The 23,222-nt window shown below is 42.8% G+C and overlaps 1 protein-coding gene across 3 annotated transcripts in view; it reads right to left on the bottom strand.

Annotated features, from left to right (window-relative positions):
• bcar1 (BCAR1 scaffold protein, Cas family member) overlaps positions 1-23,222 on the bottom strand; it is a 243,966-nt gene that overhangs the window by 81,096 nt on the left and 139,648 nt on the right. Inside the window, exon 1 of one of the 3 annotated variants that reach the window (XM_043707040.1) lies at positions 4,052-4,129. The exons of the other annotated variants lie outside the window; for them this stretch is intronic. Coding sequence (XP_043562975.1) covers positions 4,052-4,096 — 45 coding nt within the window. The 5' untranslated portion in view covers positions 4,097-4,129. Of the gene's footprint in view, positions 1-4,051; positions 4,130-23,222 lie in introns of those variants that run through there. 3 annotated transcript variants of the gene reach the window in all.

Raw genomic sequence — 23,222 nt, 5'->3', positions numbered from 1 at the left:
ATCTCCTCCCCCACTCACCTATTGTACTCTATGCTACTTTCTCCCCACCCCCACCCTGCTCTAGCTTATCTCTCCACCCTTCAGGCTCTCTGCTTTTATTCCTGATGAAGGGCTTTTGCCCGAAACGTCGATTTTACTGCTCATCGGATGCTGCCTGAATTGCTGTGCTCTTCCAGCACCACAGATCCAGAATCTGGTTTCCAGCATATGCAGTCATTGTTTTTACCCAATTAAATAATTAGCCAACACAGACACTGGAAGAGTGTCTAAATAATAAAAAAAGTTCTGCTGTATGCTCAAAGACTATAATATGCCAAAATTTTCCATCTGGGACACAGCATCTGTCAGAAAGAATTACATCCATGGATTGCAAATGATACCGAGCTGGACAAGACTGATCCCAAATGTAAAACTATTATAAAAGAAAGCAGTGAAGGAAAATTTAAAATATTAAATAGAATGAAACAGATTGCTGGAATAACAACTTGTATTTATATAATGACATTATCTTGGGAAAGAGAAAGCACCTGAAGGTATTTAAAGCCATTATTTCAAATGAATTAAGGAAGTGGGATCAAAGGGCAAAAATGGAAATTACTGAGAAGTATTTATTTTAACTTGCAGGAAGAACAAAGAAATAAATGTTGGAACAATTCCCCAGAGTTACAGAGGATGTAATGCATTACAAAGCAAATGTCCTTGTCTGAACACTTATTTATGTAAAGGTACATAATCCTAATTCCAGAGAGATAGCATTCTGTTCTGAAGAAACTCATATTGGACTTGAAAGGTGAACTCTGTTTCTATCTCCATGGATGCTTCCAGACTTGCTAAGATTCTCCTGGATTTTCTGTTTATATTTCAAAATTCAAACATCCACAGTATGTGGCTTTTATTTTAGATAACACTGGGGATTATCTATCTTGGTTTACCAGCAGTTCCAATTTTGGGACACTAGTGATGGACACTTTGCAGAGTCTCTTACACATCTGGCCTGCCTGATATAAAAGAGGATTTGTGAGCAGGGACATGCCTGAGAGACAAACTAATCTAAAACTTTGAAAAAATAAGGAGTACCCAACTGTTATCATTTTGCTTCCTGTGCCAAACATTCATCTTCTACCTTCAGTGTAAGCCAGCTGTCAATGTCTAATGATAAAATTCTTGAAATACAGCATGCAGCAGTACTCACTGATTTATAACTTTAACTCCAAACTTTCCTAATCTCATTTATCTATTAATACGACAAGGTTTCCTATGAACACTAATCAATCTCAGTTTTGTCACAACGCTTTTCCTTTTATTGACCATCCATCTTCCAATTCAGAGGATACCAATTGACAGGAAATGTTCAGGTCTGTCGAGGGCAATCTAATATCCTTCTATCTGAAATCAGCCCTTTGGCCCTAAAGGACTGATGATAAATATGTTTTTCCACACACATAACATTTTTAAAATTTGAGGATTGAATGAATAGAGGCAGCAATAAGAACTCGGACCTTGTTACAAAAAACACACTTTTCATGTTCTGATAAATCAATGAGAGATTCTAATGCAATGGCCCTTTAGGAATGATTTAACCTAATAATCAGTAAAACTCTACATAGTTGCTTTATCATTTGAGAGTTGTTCACAAAAAACAGGCTGAGAGTGTGGATCTGACAAGTGAGGATCAAAATACATGCAAATCAAAGTTGATAGGATGGAAGGTTAGATCTAGGATGACAACCAGACTTTGTGCACTGAAGAGAAAATGACAAATCCTGAGGCCCGAGAGAGAGAGAGAGAGAGAGAGAGAGAGAGAGAGAGAGAGAGAGAGAGAGATATCAGCCTTCATGTTGCAGTATTGGTGTATTCTTCAAATATCATGCAGGAACTACAGCTCATGTGTACAAATGCTTTGGAGTCCAGAGTGCCACAATGCTTACCACATGCCCCCCAACCAAACTAACACAGTGAGAGAGAGAGAGAGTGAGTGAGAGAGAGAGAGAGATATCAGCCTTCATGTTGCAGTATTGGTGTATTCTTCAAATATCATGCAGGAACTACAGCTCATGTGTACAAATGCTTTGGAGTCCAGAGTGCCTCAATGCTTACCACATGCCCCCCAACCAAACTAACACAGTTTCGGTGAACACCACTCATTGTGAGTTGGGAACAACATTGCATAAAGCTCCCAAAACTCAAGTTTTAAAACATAATTATTTCAAACCTCTGGAAACCACAAGATACGACACCTGCATTCTATTTATAACTGTTTTGTTGTCCAATGATTAGCACAAAACAAAATGTAAATATTTAAAGCATATTTAACAGGTTACAACTTTACTGAGTCAAATGGGCAGGGAGATTCAGGAAGATGATTTTGCAAGATATGTTTTCAATATAATCTAGCCCTCAATGGGGGAGGGGGAAGTCATGTTGCAATGTATTAGTAACAAAAGCAGGATCACAGTCACATCAAATTCGGTGTGTGAAACACAGGCCCTTAAGTTAATGTCTTGCTTAAAATAGAAGACTGATTAATTTCAAATGGTTAACATATGTGGCTCTAAAATGACAGCAGGAATCCAACATGAACATGTTACGGTTCCGATTAGGGAGGCTTGTGTAGTCTTATCTCAGATCTATCATCAAGTTAAGACCATACCAACTTCTAAATTTCTGGCCCTGCTACAAAAATCTCCTGTAGTAAGGAGTAATTTTTCAGTGGAAACTGTCTTGCACTGAGGAGTAAGGGTTCCACTTATCGCAATAACTCTCAGATAATGAAAAGCTGACATGGAGCGGTCATTCAAATATAAAATTTCTGATAATGTTGTAAATTAGAAGGTCAAACTGGGAGTTGGTTGTGAGTGGGAGCAGAATACTAGGAGTGAATTATTGTCATGCAACTCACCTAAGGCATTAGTTATTCTTTCCATACCATGGTGTGAGATCTGACAAAAACACACTTTATTTTTGGCATTTCTTCCTGTGGATATTTTGTGAGCAGTACCTGCTGGCCTACGGGATATAGGGTCTGGTATGAAGCTAAACCTCAGGCATAGGCCAACAGAAAATAAAGAACTGCCCTAATCAAATGAAAGGATGCCACAGAAAATAGATTGGTAACGCTTACACTTCTATCACGCTCCTCACAAACAAGAAGGTTTTCTTGAAATATTTCTTGCAAATAAGTACTCAAGAGAAGAGCACTGATGCGGGATATTTCCCTACTTTAAGAAGGTGCTACATTAGCAACAGCAGCAGTAACTTGTAGTAATGAGGGAGCTATTTGGGTTATGAAAGCCACTATGTAGGTCGGTTTTTTGCTTCTTTCTTTCAATACCAATGAGATGAAAGGCCTGTTAATCTCTTTCTTCGCAGTGGCATTGAATGCAAGATCCATCTCAGCAACAATACAGGGAAACTTTGTGCTTTTCTTCCCAGTGTCACATGATACTTGACATCACTCGAAGCCCACCAATCAGACAAATGGATCCTTGTACAGCGCAATAATGTACCATAGCATTATCCTAATTTACAATCATAGGCTCAAATTCATAGCACTCTTACTGCTGGAGCAAGAGTGTAACAAGGGAACCAAGCTGACAATGACTTTGAGTCTTCTCATGGCTAAATCCAGAAGTGTGGTGTGATTTTATAACCAGGTTGTACATACTAGGAATGTGCACTGTCTGAAGACGATCTGCATCGAAGGCACTGCCATTAACCTCAAATGGTTTAGCGGTGGAAAATAAAAGCTTATGTATAATTTGCTACCTCTATGAAAATGAGTGGACCTCAAACAAGGATTGTAAATTCAGGATTGCAATACCTCACACAAAAGAAACATGCTTGCTGATCGCAGTTCTTGACATCAATGTAAGAAAAGGCTGCGGATGTATGTGAAAACACAAACCATCAGCTAGCACTCTTGGACAAGCGAGAAAATATGGTCAATTAGACAAAGATTGACATACTAGCTGCACATTCTATAAAAGAAAAAAATAGCCAGTAAAGGTAAGGGCTAGTACAATTCTAGGACTTCACAAGTACTTCAGTCTACCTCAGTTTCCAAACCAGTCTTTCGTTTAGTACAGCAGCTTCTCATCCAGATGGAATCTGTGTTCTTCTATACATGGGTTCAAGTCTGGCTTTGTGCTAAACAAAAGCAAAAATGACTTCCTGCTATAATTATCTGCTACTCGGTCCACCCACATGGGTGGTGGAGACACTGAGTAAACCGTTGACCTAAAAAAAACTTCCATGCCACTCCTGCTGGATTTGGCAGCAAGCAGTGTTAACCTTCCCCCAGAAACAGGAAGTGCCGACAGCATGACTCACAGGTCTTAGTGCATCAAACAGCTAGAAACCCTCCGGCTTACCATTTGCTTATTACTGACATCAGTTTTAAATACGGAGAAAAGCAAATTCAATCTTCTGGCATTTCCTCCCATATGTATTTTTCCATATTCTAGATGCAGATATTTTTTCACTAACTAGAAAACAATGTTTCATTTATTTTCCAATTTTTTGACAATTCTACTCAGACCCCAACCAGCATAACTTCCTCTATTACAAAGACCATCTATTTCTACTTCTGTAACATGTACCGCCTGTAACTCTACATGCTGAAAACCCTTATCCCGGGTGGCAGCCACATCTCCATTTAATTATATAATGTCGTTATTCAAGGGATTATTTAAAAGGGACCCGTTAAATTTAAGGGATTTCTAAGAAAAAGTGGAAGATCATCAGAACTCATTCACTTTTAAAGAGCTGAGTTATGAGTTTTCCCACATAAATAAAAACTTGCGCACCTATAATATTCCATCATTATAACTCAAGACACAAACCTTTACACAACATCCATGATCCAAGTCATGATGTGGCACAATTGCAAATATTTAATAAATTACATGGAGTCTTAACTAATATTCACCCCTCAATCAACAGGAAGACCTGACTGGCCACCAACTTCGTGCATTTTTGTAGGATCTTGCTGATACAGAATTAGCGATTACATTTTCCTACATTACAATTAGTGAACATTTTATTGGATGTAAAGGACTATGTAGCATCCCAAGGATGTTAAAAAAAACATATTGTCACATCTCACTGGGATAGGGCACTGGAATTGGATTGCCACTAACTTTGGGTGACAATTCAGGGAATAAAAAATGTTTTATGAAAGTTTACAAAAGTTCACTAATACACCCACCTGCTTGGACTCAGACTAACTGCAAAGTCAGACCAGGTTTCTATAATTGAACAAAACCGACTATTTACTATAAATAAACAGAATCTAACTACAATAAATAACTAATGACAGTCGACTGATAACATTACTGAATAAATCTCTAACCACTTTATCAAACTTCAAGTTCAGACAGACCGAAACAACACAGACCCTTCGGTCCAATTAGTCCAGATATCCTAATCTAATTCAGTCCCATTTGCTAGGACTTGGCCCATATCCCTCCAAACCCTTCCTTTTCATATACCCATCCAGATGCCTTTTAAATGCTGCAATTGTACCAGTCTCCAATACGTCCTCTGGCAGCTCATTCCATACACACACCAGCCTCTGCGTGAAAACGTTGCCCCTTAGGTCCCTTTTATCTCTTTCCTCTCTCACCTATGCCCTCTAGTTCTGGACTCCCCTCACCCCAGGGAAAGGACCTTGTCTATTTCTCCTGTCCATGCCCCTCATGATTGGAGGGGGACAAAGAAATAATGAAGGTAGTTCAGTGGCCCCAGTCTGCAGGTTTCACCGAGATCATCCTTTCACTTGCCAGAATGTGTCATTCTTCAGTCTCTCTTCTCCAGGTACTTTCACTACTTTGCAGGAGGCACAGAACAACTGGTTCACAAATCAAAAAGTCTCTGACTACTGGTTAAAAGCAACTGATCAAAAAAAATATCTGGCTTTCCTTAGGGTTCAGGTGTTTTCTACTGCAAGGAGACAAACCACCTCCATTCTGGAGATCCAAAGCTTGTTAACAGTATCACTTAAATCGACAAGCTGTTCAGTTACACAGTAGTCAACTATATCATTGTTGGCAGGCTGATATCTTGTCATTGATAACTAGGCTCTGCTCCACAACAACAGAATCTCACTCTGTGTCCAGCTCCTAATGCCAACCATATGCAAGGCAGCAGTGTGTAAGCACCACTTATAATGAGCTTTGGTGACTCGCTTTCAGAAAGTGCAGGAAGTCCTTCCAAAATCTTTGGCTTCTAAAATTTCCATTCCACTATCAAAAATACATAAAAAGATGATTTAGTTCTTGCACGATACAGAGGAACTTCAATTATTCGGTATTCAATTATCCAAATATCGAATTATCTGACAAGATTGCAAAGTCCCAATGCTCGGCTAAACTATGTTATCCGGCATTTGATTAACCGAACGAAATACTCCCCGCCTGTGTTCTTCGGATAATCAAGGTTCCTGTGTAAATGGCAGTATTTCATTTCTCTCTGTCCATGACTCTCTCATCAAGTTCAATAATAGAGGTCACTGTGTCAACATAACGCGACCAGTCTTCAAAAGGTTGCATTACTAACATGAGTCCATATGCACATAGAGGTTTTCTGCAGGTCTGAAACCAATGATATCATGGATATAGCAGCGAATGCAATGACGCCTGATCTTTGGCCTGACAGCAAGTTGAAAGGGACTATACTATGTTTGCTTGTGAAGTTTGCTGACTGGTGCAGGCCTGCATTTATCAGAAATGGCCTACGCTAGCCAGGAAGTTGCCACGACAACAATACAGCAAACAACTACAGTGCTGGCATCTCCCAAACCTTAGGAAAATGGAGTATTTGATGGTAAGGGCACACCCTGCTTTTTGTAAATTGCAAGATAGGGATGCTGTTCCCGGTCAGTTCAGTGGTGAAGGAAAGTATCTGGTCCAAGACTGAGCTACAAAGATCAGGAAGGCCATTAGTTCAATCCCTGGCCAGTCCCTCAGTTAGCTGAGCCTTTGTAAGTGGACAGCAGAGTTCATGGTGTTTATCATCTTCAGTTGTTCCCCTGTCCAATTTGCTCTTTACTGATTCTTGCTGGAAATGCAAGGGTCATTTTCTTCCATGTTCTGAGGGTTAACCTTGGCATACCTCAATATACAGGAGATACCATTCTCCTCCCTGCAGACCAATTGCTTGAACAAGGATACTCCTAGCACAGGGAGAAAGTGAGGACTGCAGATGCTGGAGATCAGAGTCGAGAGTGTGGTGCTGGAACAGCACAGCAGGTCAGGCAGCATCCAAGGAGCAGGAGAATCAACATTTCAGGCATAAGCCCTTCATCAGGAATCTCCAAGCACAGAATGAAACCACGATCATCTAAACACTTGCTTCCTCCCAACACTCCCCCACCCCGAGAGAAACCACACAAACTGCAGAGGGCCCAAGAACCCCCTACAGACAGAACACAACAGAGATGTATCTAGGACCCATGCACAGCAAAGAGGAAAATCTATCCTTGTTATCTTCTAACATCTCCAATGCACATGGCCAGACTCAGGAACATAAGCCCATAGTTCAGTTGCCTAGAAACACACAGTATCTGGGCTCACAAGCTGAAGACGCGAAGCATTAGATAAAATATTGTGGGCTGGATTTTACATGGAGGGTGCAGCCCATACCCTTTGCCTGCCATTTTGAAAGGATGGGGGCAAACCTGCCTCTGCTTGGCCAATCTGGGTTATTCAATGGCCTTTGGGCTGTTAACAAGCACAGAACACATACTTGCAACTGTTTGTGGCCTCGCTCCAGATCAGCTTCCACCTGGAAAGATTCCGAGAGCCATCAGCCAATCAGAGGAGCTCTCCAGTTGCAGCGGTGTCACCGGGAGGGGTGCCCAATTCTGGCACTGCCAGCAATCCCCAACACCAGGGAGCTACAAAGCCAGATTCCAGCAAGGTGAGTGGTCCTGGCAAAATCCCCAACCTGGCAAGCCTCTGCGAGGTGGGTGGCAAAGAAGTGTGTTTGAGTGGGCACCAGACAAGGCTGAGGGAACTCTGTGGGCACAGGAAATACCTTTTTGGGGCAGGTGTGCTGTATCAGGCACAGGGTGCCAGAATGGGGAGGAGGGGGCAGGAACCACCACCCTCCCCAACATCTACCTGGTAATCAGTCCACTACTTCAAAGTGTCTCAATGGGCAAATGGATGGCCAGGCTGGTACCCTGCACTTGGCTCACTGATGATAAAATATTAACTGCAGGGTAAACAACTGACTCAGTGCCACCAACACCCCTCAAATTTAAGATCCTCTTCCCCCACTGAGAGGGAGCTAGAGACATTAGTGGGCGGCACGGTGGCCCAGTGGTTAGCACTGCTGCCTCACAGCGCCTGTAGACCCGGGTAAACAGGGTAAACAACTGACTCAGTGCCACCAACACCCCTCAAATTTAAGATCCTCTTCCCCCACTGAGAGGGAGCTAGAGACATAAAAAGTGTCCCCATTCTAATCCCTTTGGTAGATTAGAAGTGAGCATTCACAAAAAGAAAAACTTTCTCCTGTTTCCCCTCCCAGGGAGATACCTATGCACACTTGCAAGTAGTGAGATTTGGGAAATCCAGATTCAGCAAGCCATCCTTTCACAAACAGCAAACATTACACTAGTCTGCAACCTCCTCACCAAAGCCCAGGATAGGATTTCCTCCAGCTCAACGCTGCAAAGACAAAATCCACTGGTAGATCACGGCACCAACTCCATCCAAACAGACACCACCATTCCCTTCCCCAGCCAGTGGCTCCAGCCTAAACCAAGACCAGACTGTTTGTGGCCTTGATCCAGATTGGTGACGCAGCCCTTCCCACTGAGTTCGCCTTCTTCCTTCCGCTTAGCAACACCCCATCTACTGAAACGCTCAATCCAACTGCTGTAATCACCTGCCCACTTCACATTTACCAACCTTCAGGTTCAAGTGAGAATCTGCATCAAAAGGCTGTTTGACTGTGCAAGCTATCACAACTTTTCTTGAGCCTGGCTTCCCCCGATCTTCACCGATTATCCATCCATCAGTAGCAGGAAGGTGGTCTGGGTATTCATTGTCCTCTTCCCCGCCTAGGGATTCCATTCTGCCATCCCAGTCATTTGTATGACTGAGGCTGACTTAGCACAGAGCAGGCTGATGGACAAAATCAGTTTCCCCAACAACCAACATTGATCTGAGAGGGTGAGGATGTTAAAGAGTATCTATCTGACAGGATTTTTTTTCCAAAAAAGTAAAAAAAAAATGCTGATAGGTCCTCTGAATGAAAGATTGACCCTTTTCTGTCTGGGGCATCAGCTAATGCATGCACCATGGCCTGACTCCAGCTTTGTTCAAACACACATTGCTCTCTTGTCACGCAAAATTAATACCATCCAGCCAGAGCTGAAATCTTCTCCAAAATCAGCAGGTGAACAGAGTTAATGACACTGTTACTGGTGACACCTTGCTATTACTGAATTATTGCACAAATAGTCCGTTTGATTTGCTTACCCTACAGCATGTTTCCTATGATTGTTATTGTAATACTAGCAGTGTTTACCAGATCATAACAGTCTCTTCCATTTTTTTTGCATTCAAACGATTGGAATGTCTGAACACTGTGTAATTGTATAGTCTGCCCTAACTCACTTTCCCAAACCTCTGCTGAGCTTTGCTTTAAGTGTCATCAGGAGCCACTCATTAAGTGAGATCATATCTCATTTGGCTCACTGATATCACAAAAGGAGTTACATAAAATATTACAATTCTCTTTCTCTCTCAAAAATAAAACACTTAACCCTGGCAGTTCTCGCTGGGTGAAGTTCCACAGAACTGCTTTTCACAACTTGGTATAGTTTAGTGTGAAGAAATTCTATGTCAACTTTACTGATGCCAAAAGTAACTGTAGTGTGAACCAAAAACTAGGATGCGAGATATCAACTGGACACAAAACTGGCTTAATGGTAAGTGATGGAAGATAGTTTATTGGACTGGAGGCCAGTGACAAGTGGTGTTCCATAGGGGTCAGTACTGGGTCCATTTTTGTTTTGTCATTTATATTAATTATTTGGATATGAATATAGGAGGCATGGTGAGTAAGTTTGCAGATGACACCAAAATTGGAGGCATAGTGAACAGTGAGGAAGGTTATCCAAGATTATAAAGGAGATCCTGATTGATTGAGACAATGAGCTAAGGAGTGGGAGATAGAGTTTAATTTGGAGAAATGTGAGGTATTGCTTTTTGGTTACACAAAAAAGGATAATATCTGCCCCCAAGCCTTTCCTATTCAAGTACTTATCCAAATGTCTTTTAAATGTTGTAACTGTACTTGCATCCTCCACTTTGTCTGGCAGTTCGTCCCACCCACAGACCACTCGGTGTAAGAAAGCTACCCCTCATATCCTTTTAAAATCTTTCTCCTCTCACCTTAAAAATATACCCCCCAATTTTGAACTCCCCACCAGAGGGAAAAGACCTTTGTTATTCACCTTATCTACGTCCCTCATGATTTTATAAACATCAACCGCCAATGCTCCAGTGAAAAATGTCTCAGCCTATTTTTCCAACTCAAGCCCTCCTTTCCCAGCAATATCCTGGTAAATCTTTTCTGAACCCTCTCCAATTTAATAATATCCTATAACAAAGTGTCCAGAACTGCACGCAATACTCCAGACAAGACTACACCAATATCCTCCAACCTCAACAGGGTGCCCCAACTCTTATACTCAATTAATTGTCTGTGCAATGAAGGTAAACGTGCTAAATGCCTTAACCACCCTGTTCACCCATAATGAAAATTTCAAAGCATTATGTACCTGAACCACTAGGTCTCCCTGTTCTACATTACCCAGAAGGGTCTATTTCCATGTTGTATGACTCAATGACTCTCACCCTCTTTGTCTCCACAATATTAAGTTGATTACAGTCATGCAGGGCATAAGAATGGGAAGAGCAAATACAGGTAGGTTTCATGCTCCTAATCATTTGCCCAGGAGCAACTTATTTGGAGGCCAACATCAGCAGAATGCGGTGCATCCCCACAGCCAAATAACCTTCCAACCCTCACTGGACAAGAGGCATTTGGACGGGTATATGAATAGGAAGGGTTTGGAGGGATATGGGCCGGGTGCTGGCAGGTGGGACTAGATTGGGTTGGGGTAGCTGGTCGGCGTGAACGGGTTGGACTGAAGGGTCTGTTTCCATGCTGTACATCTCTATGACTATGACTAATAAGTAGCAGCAACCTGGCCTAGGGCTTGAGCCAAGGATGAACTGAAGTCAGCGCTGAGGTGGCCAATGTTAACACAGTTGGAAGTTGATGATCTTAGTGAAGATTCTATATAGGGTCAGGCACTCAGTCAAGGGTCGAGTAGGATCTGGTTCAGCCTAGAGCAGTGGCCCTTGAGAGGATAAAACTAGCATTGAGGCTAGGGGTGTAGTTGTGGGTTAAACACTACTGTTCTGATCTTTACAGAATTTAATTCAAAGGAAGGATAGTACATCCAGATTGGAAAAACAATAAAATAACTAAAGGCAGTGAAAGGATCAAAACTCAGGTGCACTGGAGAGCAGAAAACTGGTGTACAGGATAGGGAGAGAACTTAACAAGGTCAGAATCTGATCCGAACGTGCTTTCCTTCACTTCCACTGTGCCTAAGCCAGCTTGAAGTTGTGCAGCGGATAGAGCTGAATAGCCACAACGATGTATTGACCAAGCTTCTTCTTCCAACAGGAAAATGTTAAAGAATTGTATTAAGCTATTTACACCAGTCAGATGCAAATACTACTGATTCAAACGTTGGCCGAAAACCAACATCCGAGGAGGTGAGAATTGCTTAATATGAAACACGAGCAGAGTCGAACTGTAACTCTGACCATCTACAGGCCGGCAACTACACATTCCTTTCATCAAGTCAGCCACAAATTCATGATTTATGGTGAAAGCATTGGAAATGATAGACGCTTAACAAATGGTCAAGCAGACCGAAATGTCTGCACATCGCCCTATAGTGAGCAGAGTGAATATAGATTCTATAAGCTTGCTCTGTCTGCGAAAATAAAGTGATCCCAAACAATCACAATCTTGGAAAGTAATCCAAAAGCTACTAACTCGACATGCTGGCATATTTACTTAGTCATTCCTTGCAGGGCTGCCAAAACAGACTGTGATGCTGCATTCCTCACTTTCGTTCAAAAAATTAAATACATTCCTGTCCTTTCTCTATCAGGATTAACTCCCATTATCAAAATTTTCTTCGCATTTTATCTGTTTGTCCTGAACTTCCTTACAATAAACATAGACAAGTAATATGGGTGCTGACTCCTTCATAAAGTGAGTCAGACTTTGAGTTATAGCATTTTCCTGTAAAGAACAGACAGGATTTTAAAGCAAAACCAAACAAGGTTTTTTTTCTGGCTGGAAGTCATACTGAACCATAGCTAAAGGCTCCATACAAGACAATACTTGTCTGCTTCTGTACTGGCCATTTCCAAGGAATCTCACAAACAGATAAAGGACTAAAACATTTAAGTGGAACTGAACTCCAGGTGCTTTCAACTTCACTTCTGCAGTTCAGGTTGCAGGACATACACACCCACACACAAACCCACCTGTTGCCTCGCCCTCCACATTTATATCATTAAATCAGTTTCCCCATGTCAAGTACCCTCTTATCAGAATCTGTTTTAACACAGGGCGTTAGTGCAACGAGTCAATCACTCAAAATGGAGCGGCACAGTGGCTCAGTGGTTAGCACTGCTGCCTCACAGAACCAGGGACCCTGTTCGATTCCCATCTCTGGTGACTGTGTGGAGTTTGCACATTCTCCCCGTGTCTGCATGGGTTTCCTCCGGGTGCTCCGGTTTCCTCCCACAATCCAAAGATGTGCAGGTCAGGTGAATTGGCCATGCTAAATTGCCCATAATGTTAGGTGCATTTGGCAGGGTTAAATATAGGGTCGGGGTGGGTTACTCTTCAGAGGACCTGTTTCTGTACTGTGGTGAACCTCATCTCAAAACCCAAAATGGCAGAGGTCTTTTCCAGTGCAAGATGAAAACCTAGAGCTTCAAACACCTCTGGGCAACTTTAAACTAAGTAAGTAAAGTGAAATAAAATTCTGTTGCTGGGCATTTTAATGCTGCTACTGACTCCAGTTGATGGGGGAGTACCAGAAATTAAATATATAAAGTTATGCATGCAGCAAAATATGTCAAAGGATATGTATTTTACAAATTATCTTGTGCTATTGTGACCAATGGAGTGCCACAAGGATTGGTGCTGGCTCCTCTACTTTTCATCATTTATATAAATGCCTTGGTTATGAGCATAAGTTAGTAAGTTTGCAGATGACACCAAAATTGGAGGTGTAGCAGATAGCAAAGAGGGTTACCTCAGATGACAACAGGATCTCGACCAGATGGGCCAATGGGCTGAGAAATGGCAAATGGAGTTTAATTCAGATAAATACCAGGTGCTGCATTTTGGGAAAGCAAATCTTAGCAGGACTTATACACTTAATGGTAAGGTCCTAGGTAAGGTCCTTTGCTGAACAAAGAGACCTTGGAGTGCAGGTTCATAGCTCCTTGAAAGTGGAGTCGCAGGTAGATAGGATAGTGAAGAAGGCGTTTGGTATGCTTTCTTTTATTGGTCAGAGTATTGAGTACAGAAGTTCGGAGGTCATGTTGCGGCTGTACAGGACATTGGTTAGACCACTGTTGGAATATTGTGTGCAATTCTGGTCTGCTTTCTCTCAGAAAGATGTTGTGAAACTTGAAAGGGTTCAGAAAAGATTTACAAGGATGTTGCCAGGGTTGGAGGATTTGAGCTATAGGGAGATGCTGAACAGGCTGGGGCTGTTTTCCCTGAAGCGTCGGAGGCTGAGGGGTGACCTTATAGAGGTTTACAAAATTATGAGGGGCATGGATAGGGTAAATAGGCAAAGTCCTTTCCTTGGGGTCAGGGAGTCCAGAACTAGAGGCATAGGTTTAGGGTGAGAGGGGAAAGATATAAAAGAGTTCTAAGGGGCAACTTTTTCACACAGGCGGTGGTACGTGTATGGAATGAGCTGCCAGAGGATGTGGTGGAGGCTGGTACAATTGCAACATTTAAGAGGCATTTGGACGGGTATATGAATAGGAAGGGTTTGGAGGGGCCGGGTGCTGGCAGGTGGGACTAGATTGGTTTGGGATATCTGGTCAGCATGGACGGGTTGGACTGAAGGGTCTGTTTTCATGCTATACATCTCTGTGACTCTATTTACTCCCCTCCGGTGAGTAGACATGGAAGTTAGGTGCCTTTCTTTCATCCCCAACCAGATTTTTCTTCCATTCAAGGGAGTGGCAGTGACCCCAACTACTGAGAGGGACAAGGGCAGCAGACACACAGGAACATCACCATCTGCAAGTTCCCTTCCAAGCCACATACCACCCTGACTTTGAACATCATCATGGTTACTTCACTGTCTTTGGGTCAAAGTCCTGGAGCTCCCCTCTTAACAGCACTGGGGGTCTCCCTGCACCTCCAGGAGGTCTCCCTGCACCTCCAGGACTGCAGCAGTATAAAAAGGCAACTCTCCACCACTTTCTCCAGGGCAATTAGGGATGGGCAATGAATACTGGCCTCGCTAGCAACACCCACATTACATGAACAAATACTCACTTCTGGGTCAAAACAGGTTGACAGTCAAATTCTCTATTGCAGTACTTTAGATCATAGAGTCATAGAGATGTACAGCACAGAAACAGACCCTTCAGTCCAACCCATCCATGCCGACCAGATATCCCAACCCAATCTAGTCCCACCTGCCAGCACCTGGCCCATATCCCTCCAAGCGCTTCTTTTTCATATACCCATCCAAATGCCTCTCAAATGTTGCAATTGTACCAGTCTCCACCACATCCTCTGGCAGCTCATTCCATACACGTACCACCGCCTGTGTGAAAAAGTTGCCCCCTAGAACTCTTTTATATCTTTCCCCTCTCACCCTAAACCTATGCCCTCTAGTTCTGGACTCCCCCACCCCAGGGAAAAGACTTTGTCTATTTACTATCCATGCCCCTCATGATTTTGTAAATCTCTATAAAGGTCACCCCTCAGCCTCCAATGCTCCAGTGAAAACAGCCCTAGCCTATTCAACCTCTCCCTACAGCTCAAATCCTCCAACCCTAGCAACATCCTTGTAAATCTTTTCTGAACCCTTTCGAGATTAGATTAGATTAGATTCCCTACAGTGTGGAAACAGACCATTTGGCCCAACAAATCCACAGCGACTCTCCGGAGAGTAACCACCCAGACCCCATTTCCCTCTGACTAAATGCATCTAACAGTATGAGCATTTAGCTTGGCCAGTTCACCTGACCTGCACATCTTTGGATTGTGGGAGGAAACTGGAGCACCCGGAGGAAACCCACACAGACACGGGGAGAATGTGCAAACGCCACGCAGACAGTCGCCCAAGGCTGGAATCGAACCTGGGTACCTGGCGCTGTGAGGCAGCAGTGCTGAGTGCTGCACAGCCAGAGATGCTGTCAAGGACATCATCCTTTGTGGGTGGTTACAAAAGAATCACACAAAGAGCTTGGGTGTTTATCTCCGATGCCCTTGTCAATATTTATTCTCCCGCTAAACTCACCAAAATAGATTGCCTGGTTATCATCTCATTGCCTTTTGTGAGAGCATTCTGTATACAAAGCAGCCAACGCAGTTCCTATATTATAACAATGACTGCATTTGAGAATTATTCAATTGTCAATAAAGCACTTGGGAGGTTCTGAAATTGGGCAAGGTTCAACATAACTGTGTTTGTTTTATTAAAATTGTTATGGAGGTGATTATTGCATAGGATGAGAATTTGAAATTTTTCTTCCATGTATCTTTACAGTTTTGTAAATTCAACTAAATTACCCCTGGGTAAAAGGTAAATGATTTAAACCTCTTCATCAGGGAGAGAGAAAAACACAATACATGCTCAGCAGATCCATCCTAATCTTTCGCAACCAGCACGTTCATTCAGATAGAACTCAAAATGTCAGCACCACTGCTGACTAGGAAAAGGTCAACGAGGAGACCAGTGACCGGTGCCAAACCCAAGTCATGACCTACATTAGAACAGGTGCCAGAACTGCACGGGAAAGTGAAGCATATTCATTACAACAAGCCCTTCATTTGCACTGCATTCAGCAGATCACTGAACACTTCAAAACAAAAAAATAGTGCCCGTGACTGAAAACATTCACTTCTACCAATTAATCCTCTACGGAACTTACAGAACCGTGGAATTCAAGAAAGGTGTGGCACAGAAAGCAGTCACTGAGTCAGCTGTGTTTGTGCCAGATGAGAAAGAGCTATCCAATCTGCTGCCCAGCTCTTGGTCCATGACTGGGTGGGTTATTATATTTCAAGTGGAAATGCAACTTCAGAAACCTGCAATAGAAGCGTGGTTACTGATGTGATGTAGGAAACAGTTCCTAGGTGATCCTGAACAAACAGTAATGAGATAATTGCTGGATAATGATTAATAGCGATGCTGATCGAGGGAATACTGACCAGGAAAATCCTTCACACATGACAAGGGTTTCTGCTTTGACCATCTTTTCAGGCAGTCATTTCCAGACCTCCATCACTCTCCAAGAGAAAACCTCCTCCTCGAATTCCCTATAATCCTGCTGCCAAATCCTTTAAATCCCTGTTTACCACCCTTTCTACTTAGAGGAATAGATCCTTCTAATCTCAACACCTCAGAATTTTATGCTCCTCAATTCAATCTCTACGCAGCCTCCTCTCCCCTGCCAATCTGACCTTTCCTCATAACTAAAGTTCCACCCTCTTGGTGACATCTCTGGTAGCCTCTCTAGGGCGGAATGGGGAGACCAGAATGGATGATGCAGTACATCTTATCCCACCATTTGTTACCTTGGCTTGATTGTCCACCCTCCCAAATTCATTACCTCACGCTGCCTCTGGACGGAAGTATATTTGCCACTTCAGTGGCTCCTTGAGCTGGATGTTGCGATCTCCCTGGGATCTACAGCATTCTTGCTCATTGTCAAAAATATAGTCATTATCTGCACCATCTGCTACATCGTTAGGTGAATGCAAAAGGTGCTACCTGTTGAAAAGCAAGAATATTATGACAGGCACCCTGGCCAATACTGATCCCTCGATCAACATTAAACAAACAGATTACTGTAACTGGTCAGTGAGTCTATTTCAACAATAATTTAGTCCAAATCAAGTCAGTAAGGGTAGGATTCAAAGGTTAGTGATGGAAATCAATGCTCCACAATTAAAATCACTAAGTCAGGTCACTCTGAACTTCCTTTCTCAAATTGAAACCTTCCTGTTTGCAGCACCCAATCACAAAAGGTTCATAAGCAACACACTTCTTAATTTTACAGTCGGAGGTGAAACTCAGAGTTGAGAGAACTGGCTACTTTGTCAGCTCTCTCCTTGCAGCCAACTGATAGATTTAAGTCCTTATGAGGCATTTCGCAGGAGAAACCAATTCTGAATCATCCCGATCCACTCCACTGATTTACTGAATGGAATCCGGACACAAACACATTCCACCCCTTCAACTCAGGAGCATTCAGCAACAGTCTGACATTTCACAACTGCATGCCTGCATGAACAGCTCAGAGTTTAAACAAAAGCACTTTTACCAGAATGCCTGAAGCTTCGGTGCCCTCTTCACAATAACCCTGCAGCCAAGTTTCACATCAGTCTCATTCATTCAACCAACCTGCACAGACTGATGGGAAGCAGAAATCAAAGTGCATGGAGCATGCTGGGAAATAATAGTTGTATTATTGGGGCAAACAATGAGCACTAATTGGGTGGGGGCAGGGAGGTGGTCAAACGAGTGAACTAATATCAATATTCAGAGGGGAAACACCAAACCAGTAAGGATAACAGCTTGGGAGAGGTTTTGTTTGGTGGGGGGAGCAAAGAAATCCTTTGTGAAGCAATGCTCATTTAACCAGGAGACAACAGCACAAGGAATAAAAGCCAAGAGGTGCAATGATCATTTCAGGCTACGAAGACACAATAAGAAAGAGAGAGGCCATTCATGTGCCGGTTTAAACACGGGCAATATATTATTTGTAGCTGCCAGGACATCTTCCTTGAAGAAGGAACCCGAGTGTGACTCCAGCAGAGGGTTAAGTATCAGTCAACATCATGGTGGATGTTAAGATGCGATCTAGGGATTGATTCAATGCAAGCAAATGGAGCAGTGGTATTTTAGATATTCACATCACTCCATAAGAATTCAATGCTGATCGTGTAAGTTTTTCCTCAGCAATGACCTTTACAATGCACAAGCCACCTTTCCAATTACATTTACAATCCTTCACAAAGATCACCTGCCTCCATCCCTGCCTATGCCCAACTGCTACTGATATCCACACTTGGTTATTACACGGTTCCCTTGTCAGCCTTCCAGCTCCAACCATCTGAGCTGTAGCTCATCCAAGACACTGCAGCCTGCATCCTGACTTATACCAGATCCAAGTTGTCACCTTTCTTCATTTAAAATCCCCAGCACAAACCAGTAACTTTGAACAGAAAGGAATCCCAATAACACTGGCCAGGATTTCACCTTTTAAAAACGTAAATGTAACAAACTGACTAAAATCAAAATAATTCCAATGTTAATCAGGTGAATGCAGGATTTCAAAGAAAAAAGGTAAATTTCACTTAAAATAGTTCACACAAAAAGTCATGCGTCAGGTAGTTACAAGCACGTGCATCACATGACACATAAACAGTGCACCACATGCAAGTGCTTATCAGTCTTTCCAACTCGGCCTCTGGTAGTATCTCTTGCTTCCCATTCAATGGATTTGACCCTTGAATAGCTTTCACCAACAACCACATTTCATCAAAAGATTAGTTATCTGCAATCATGCACAGGTTTATGAACCATCTCTCATTGTAGCCATGGCAGTCCTGATACCACAGAATCTCCAGAGAGCCCGTTCATGGGCACATTTAAATGGTCTAATTGGCTTTGGCAAAACTGACAGAGCAGCGGTGGATCTTGCTCAATCCATAATACCCTGCATTCAGCTCTTGGACCATATATACACACACACTCATATACACACACACTCTGTCTGCTTCATCATAGGATCTGTTCTGGGACAAATTACAAAGAACTATACAACACAGGAACAGGCCTGTCAGCCCTCCAGGTCTGCGCTGCTGCATCTTGCCCTTCCATACTAAAACTGTGTTCACTTAGAAGACCCGAATCCCTCTATTTCTTTCCTATTCGTGTATTCGTCCAGGTGTTCCTTGAATGCTGCTATTGTGTCTGCTTCCACCACCTCCTCTGGCAATGTGTTCCAGGCACTCACCACCCTTTGTGTGAAAATCTTGCCTCACACGTCTCTTTTAAGCTTCCCCCCTTGCACCTTGAATCCGTGTTCCCTACTAACTGAGTCTGTGATTCCCTTGTTAAGTCCACGCCACCCCCCCCCCCACCAACCCACCTGCCCCTGCAGGAAGTGCCAAACCTGCACCCAGACCTCCCCCCTCACCGCTGTACAAGGCCCCAAAGGATCCTTCCACATCTGAGAGAGATATACGTGTGTTTCCATACACATCATCTATTGTGTCTGTTGCTTCCAATGTTGTCTCCTCTACATTGGGGAGAAAGGACGCCAACTTGCAGAACATTTCAGAGAACAGCTCTGGGACACACACACTAAACAACCCCGCCGCCCTGTGACTGATCACTTCAACTCCTACTCCCACTCCACCAAGGACATGCAAGTCCTGGACCTCCTACACTGCCAAACCCTAACCACCCAACGTCTGGAGGAACAACACCTCACCTTCTGCTTTGGGACCCTCTGACCACATGTGATCAATGTGGATTTCATTAGTTTCCTCATTTTCCCTCCTATCACCTGATCCCAGATCTAACCTTCCAACTCTCCCAACTCCCTCCCATTTATCTCTCAGCCCCCTTGGGCCACAAGTCTCATTCCTAATGAAGAGCTTATGCTGAAACCATCGACTCTCCTCCTCCTCGGATGCTGCCTGACTGACTGCGTTTTTTCAGCATCACACTCTAGCAATTGACCCCTCCTCCCTGGGAAAAATTCTCATACTTTCCACTGTATCTATGCCATTTACAATCTTATAAACTTTTATTGGGTTGCCCCTCAACCTCCTGCATTCCAGTGAAAACAAACCCAGTCTAACCAACCTTTCTTCATCAATGTAATCCCCCATACCAGGCAACATCCTGGTTAACCATCTCTGTACCTTCTCCAAAACATCCTCATCCTTCTGGCAGTGTAGTGACCAGAACCGTACGCAGTATTCCAAGTGTAGCCTAATTGAAGCTCTATAAAGCAGAATAACTTGTCTATCCTGTCCCTTCAAAGTCATAAGCCTTTTTTACTGCCTTATCTACCTGTGCTGCCACCTTCAGTAATTTGTGCACCTGCATACCCAGATCCCTCTGCATATCAAAATTCCTAATGGCTCTTCCATTTACTTGACCTTACAAAATGCATCATTTCACATTTGTCCAGATTAAACTCCATCTGCCATTTTACTGCCCATGCCTCCAACTGATCTACATCCTGCTGTATCCTCTGACAATCTTCCTCACTATCTGCAACTTCACCAATCTTTGTTTCGTCCGCAAACGTACCAATTAGAACAGCTAAGTTTTCCTCTGAATCATTTATGTAGACCATAAACAGCAGAGGTCCCAGCACTGATCCTTGTGAAACACCACTAGTCACAACCCTCTATTCGAATAAGCATTCTTCTACCACTACCCTCTGTCTCCCATGACTATATTAGTTCTGTATCCAACTTGCCAGCTCATCCCGATACCATATCAGTTCACCTTTTGTACCGGTCTGCCATGAGGGACCTTGTCAAAGGCTTTACTGAATTCCATGTAGACAACATCAACTGCTTTTTCCTCACCAATCATCTTCGTCACCTCAAAATCCTCAAACAAGTTAGTGAGGCATGACCCCCCCCTGCACAAAACCATGCTGTCTATCGCTAATAAGGCCATTTGCTTCTCAATGCATATATCGATCTTGTCCCCGAGAGTCTTTTCCAATAATTTCCTTATTACTGACATGACATTCACAGGTCTGTGATTCCCAGGATTATCCCGGCTTGCAGATCTCCAAAACCTGAAACAAATTTCCATCCTTCTCTTTATCTGCTCAGTGCCTTGTCTTCGACAATGTCTGTAAGGTCCTCCAGTCCTACACTTATAGCCCAACACAGAACTCTCCATTCCCTTGTCTAATGCAATCTCTTCATCCCACAACTGGAGGATGTGGTTTGAGAGTGAAGGCCCACACACAGGAATTTTCTTTGTGAATCCCTCCTTCTCTTTCCCTCCTTCTCCTAGTTAAGCTTTTGGTTAGCTCTCTGAATATCTTCTTATTTGCATGGTTGCCATTTGATCTTGATTACATCACTATGAATTGTGATGCTTTCTCTACAGTAAAGTCAGTGCAAGTTGCCGTGGTTATTGTTGCTGCTAGGCAATATGCCATCATGATAAAACTTAAATTCATGCATGACTGCTGCTCTGTGCTTTGATTTAAGGACATTTTTCCACTAAAATAAACACTACCTCCTTTGCATTAATACAATAAATATAAAGAGCCTGAGGACAGATCTCATTTTAAAAGCAAATTCTGAGACAAATAGATGTAGCAGGCATGAAAATAGGAACAATACCATCCGGGTTAACGTGATTCCCGCTAAACAAAAAAATGAAAGCAATTTGTTTTCCCAATTGCCTTGTCCCTTTTGTTATGACTAACTTGGTACCAGAGACGGCAATAATCACAGTTGCGCAGAAGTTATGAACAAAAATAGTTTCTTTCTGAGATTTCTGGTATTTTGAGATTTTGGCTTATGATGTATTGTCTATTCCAAACCTGGGAACCATTCAGTCTTTCTGTTTCATTTACAGCCCCATAATTCCTTGAGGTCAGCCAAAGCACTGGCTTGTTTCACATTCCCCTACAAATTCAAAAGAAAACATTTACATATTGAGTAAGGCTAGGACTGGTCTGCCTTGGGAGCAGAGATAAATTCCTGCACTAAAAGCCCAAAAGAGAATAATAAACCTAATAGGTGGATCTGGGGTATTGGTAGCACAAGCTTCAGCTTAAATTCGCAGGATTAGGTTAGAGATGTGTCATTTGTTTTGGAATCTAAGTTATCAACAGACACAGCTATTGCTACAGCACAAACAGAAATCTGCCCCAGCTTGTAGCTAGTGATACTGGGCGTGTTGGATTTTGCAACTTGCTATCTAACAAAGTCGGATTTGGCATCAAACGCATATTCCGCTCAGCCTAAGGCGAAGGATTGTAAAGGTACAAAACCGCAGGCTGCTCTGCAGTTCATTCGAAAATTCTAAACTGTTCAAATAGTGCGAGTGGAGGGCAAGATGAGTACAACAGGGAGGTCACAAACACATTTTTATAACCAAAGATCACAGCCCATTTTATTAGCTGATGAATGGCAGTAATTAAAGGCACCTATTACAGGACAGCAGCTGACAATAGGCAGACAGGGCTCCCTCCATTCCAGGTTATAAAATAAACCCAGGTTGGAGGACGGAAGCGTATGGTATGACTCCTTGACTCAGCCACTGTGCTAAGGAGGCCAGCTTTAACAATGGAAACTCATTGTCCATTTTGTCTTGGTGGAACTCAGCATTAGAAAGGAGTCCTAGGTACAGGGCTATTTATCAAGTCAAAGTGAGAGAGGTGCAGTTCTGACATTCTTCCTAAACAGAAAGCACAGTAAAAATGCCTTTACCCTCTTCTGTTTGTTCTCATCCAGATGCACACTTCACCTGACTGATCAGTACATAGAAACAGCTTTGTACTTATAGAGTCATAGAGATGTACAGAATGGAAACAGACCCTTTGGTTTAACTCATCCGTGCCGATCTGATATCCTAAATTAATCTATTCCCACTTTCCAGCATTTGGCCCATGTCCCTCTAAATCCTTCCTATTCATATATCCATCCAGATGCTTTTAAATGTTATAATTGTACCAGCCTCCACCATTTCCTCTGGTAGTTCATTCCATACACGTACCACCCTCGGTGTGAAAAAGTTGCCCCTTAGGTCCCTTTTATATCTTTTCCCTCTCACCCTAAACCTATTCCCTCTAGTTTTGGACTCCCTTACGCTGGGGAAAAGACTTTGTCTATTTATCCTATTCATGCCC

This window comes from Chiloscyllium plagiosum, chromosome 17 (assembly GCF_004010195.1).
Source record: "Chiloscyllium plagiosum isolate BGI_BamShark_2017 chromosome 17, ASM401019v2, whole genome shotgun sequence".
In the NCBI taxonomy this organism is placed as follows: domain Eukaryota; kingdom Metazoa; phylum Chordata; class Chondrichthyes; order Orectolobiformes; family Hemiscylliidae; genus Chiloscyllium; species Chiloscyllium plagiosum.
Note: the sequence above shows the minus strand (reverse complement) of the source record. Positions and strands in the feature narration are given on the sequence as shown.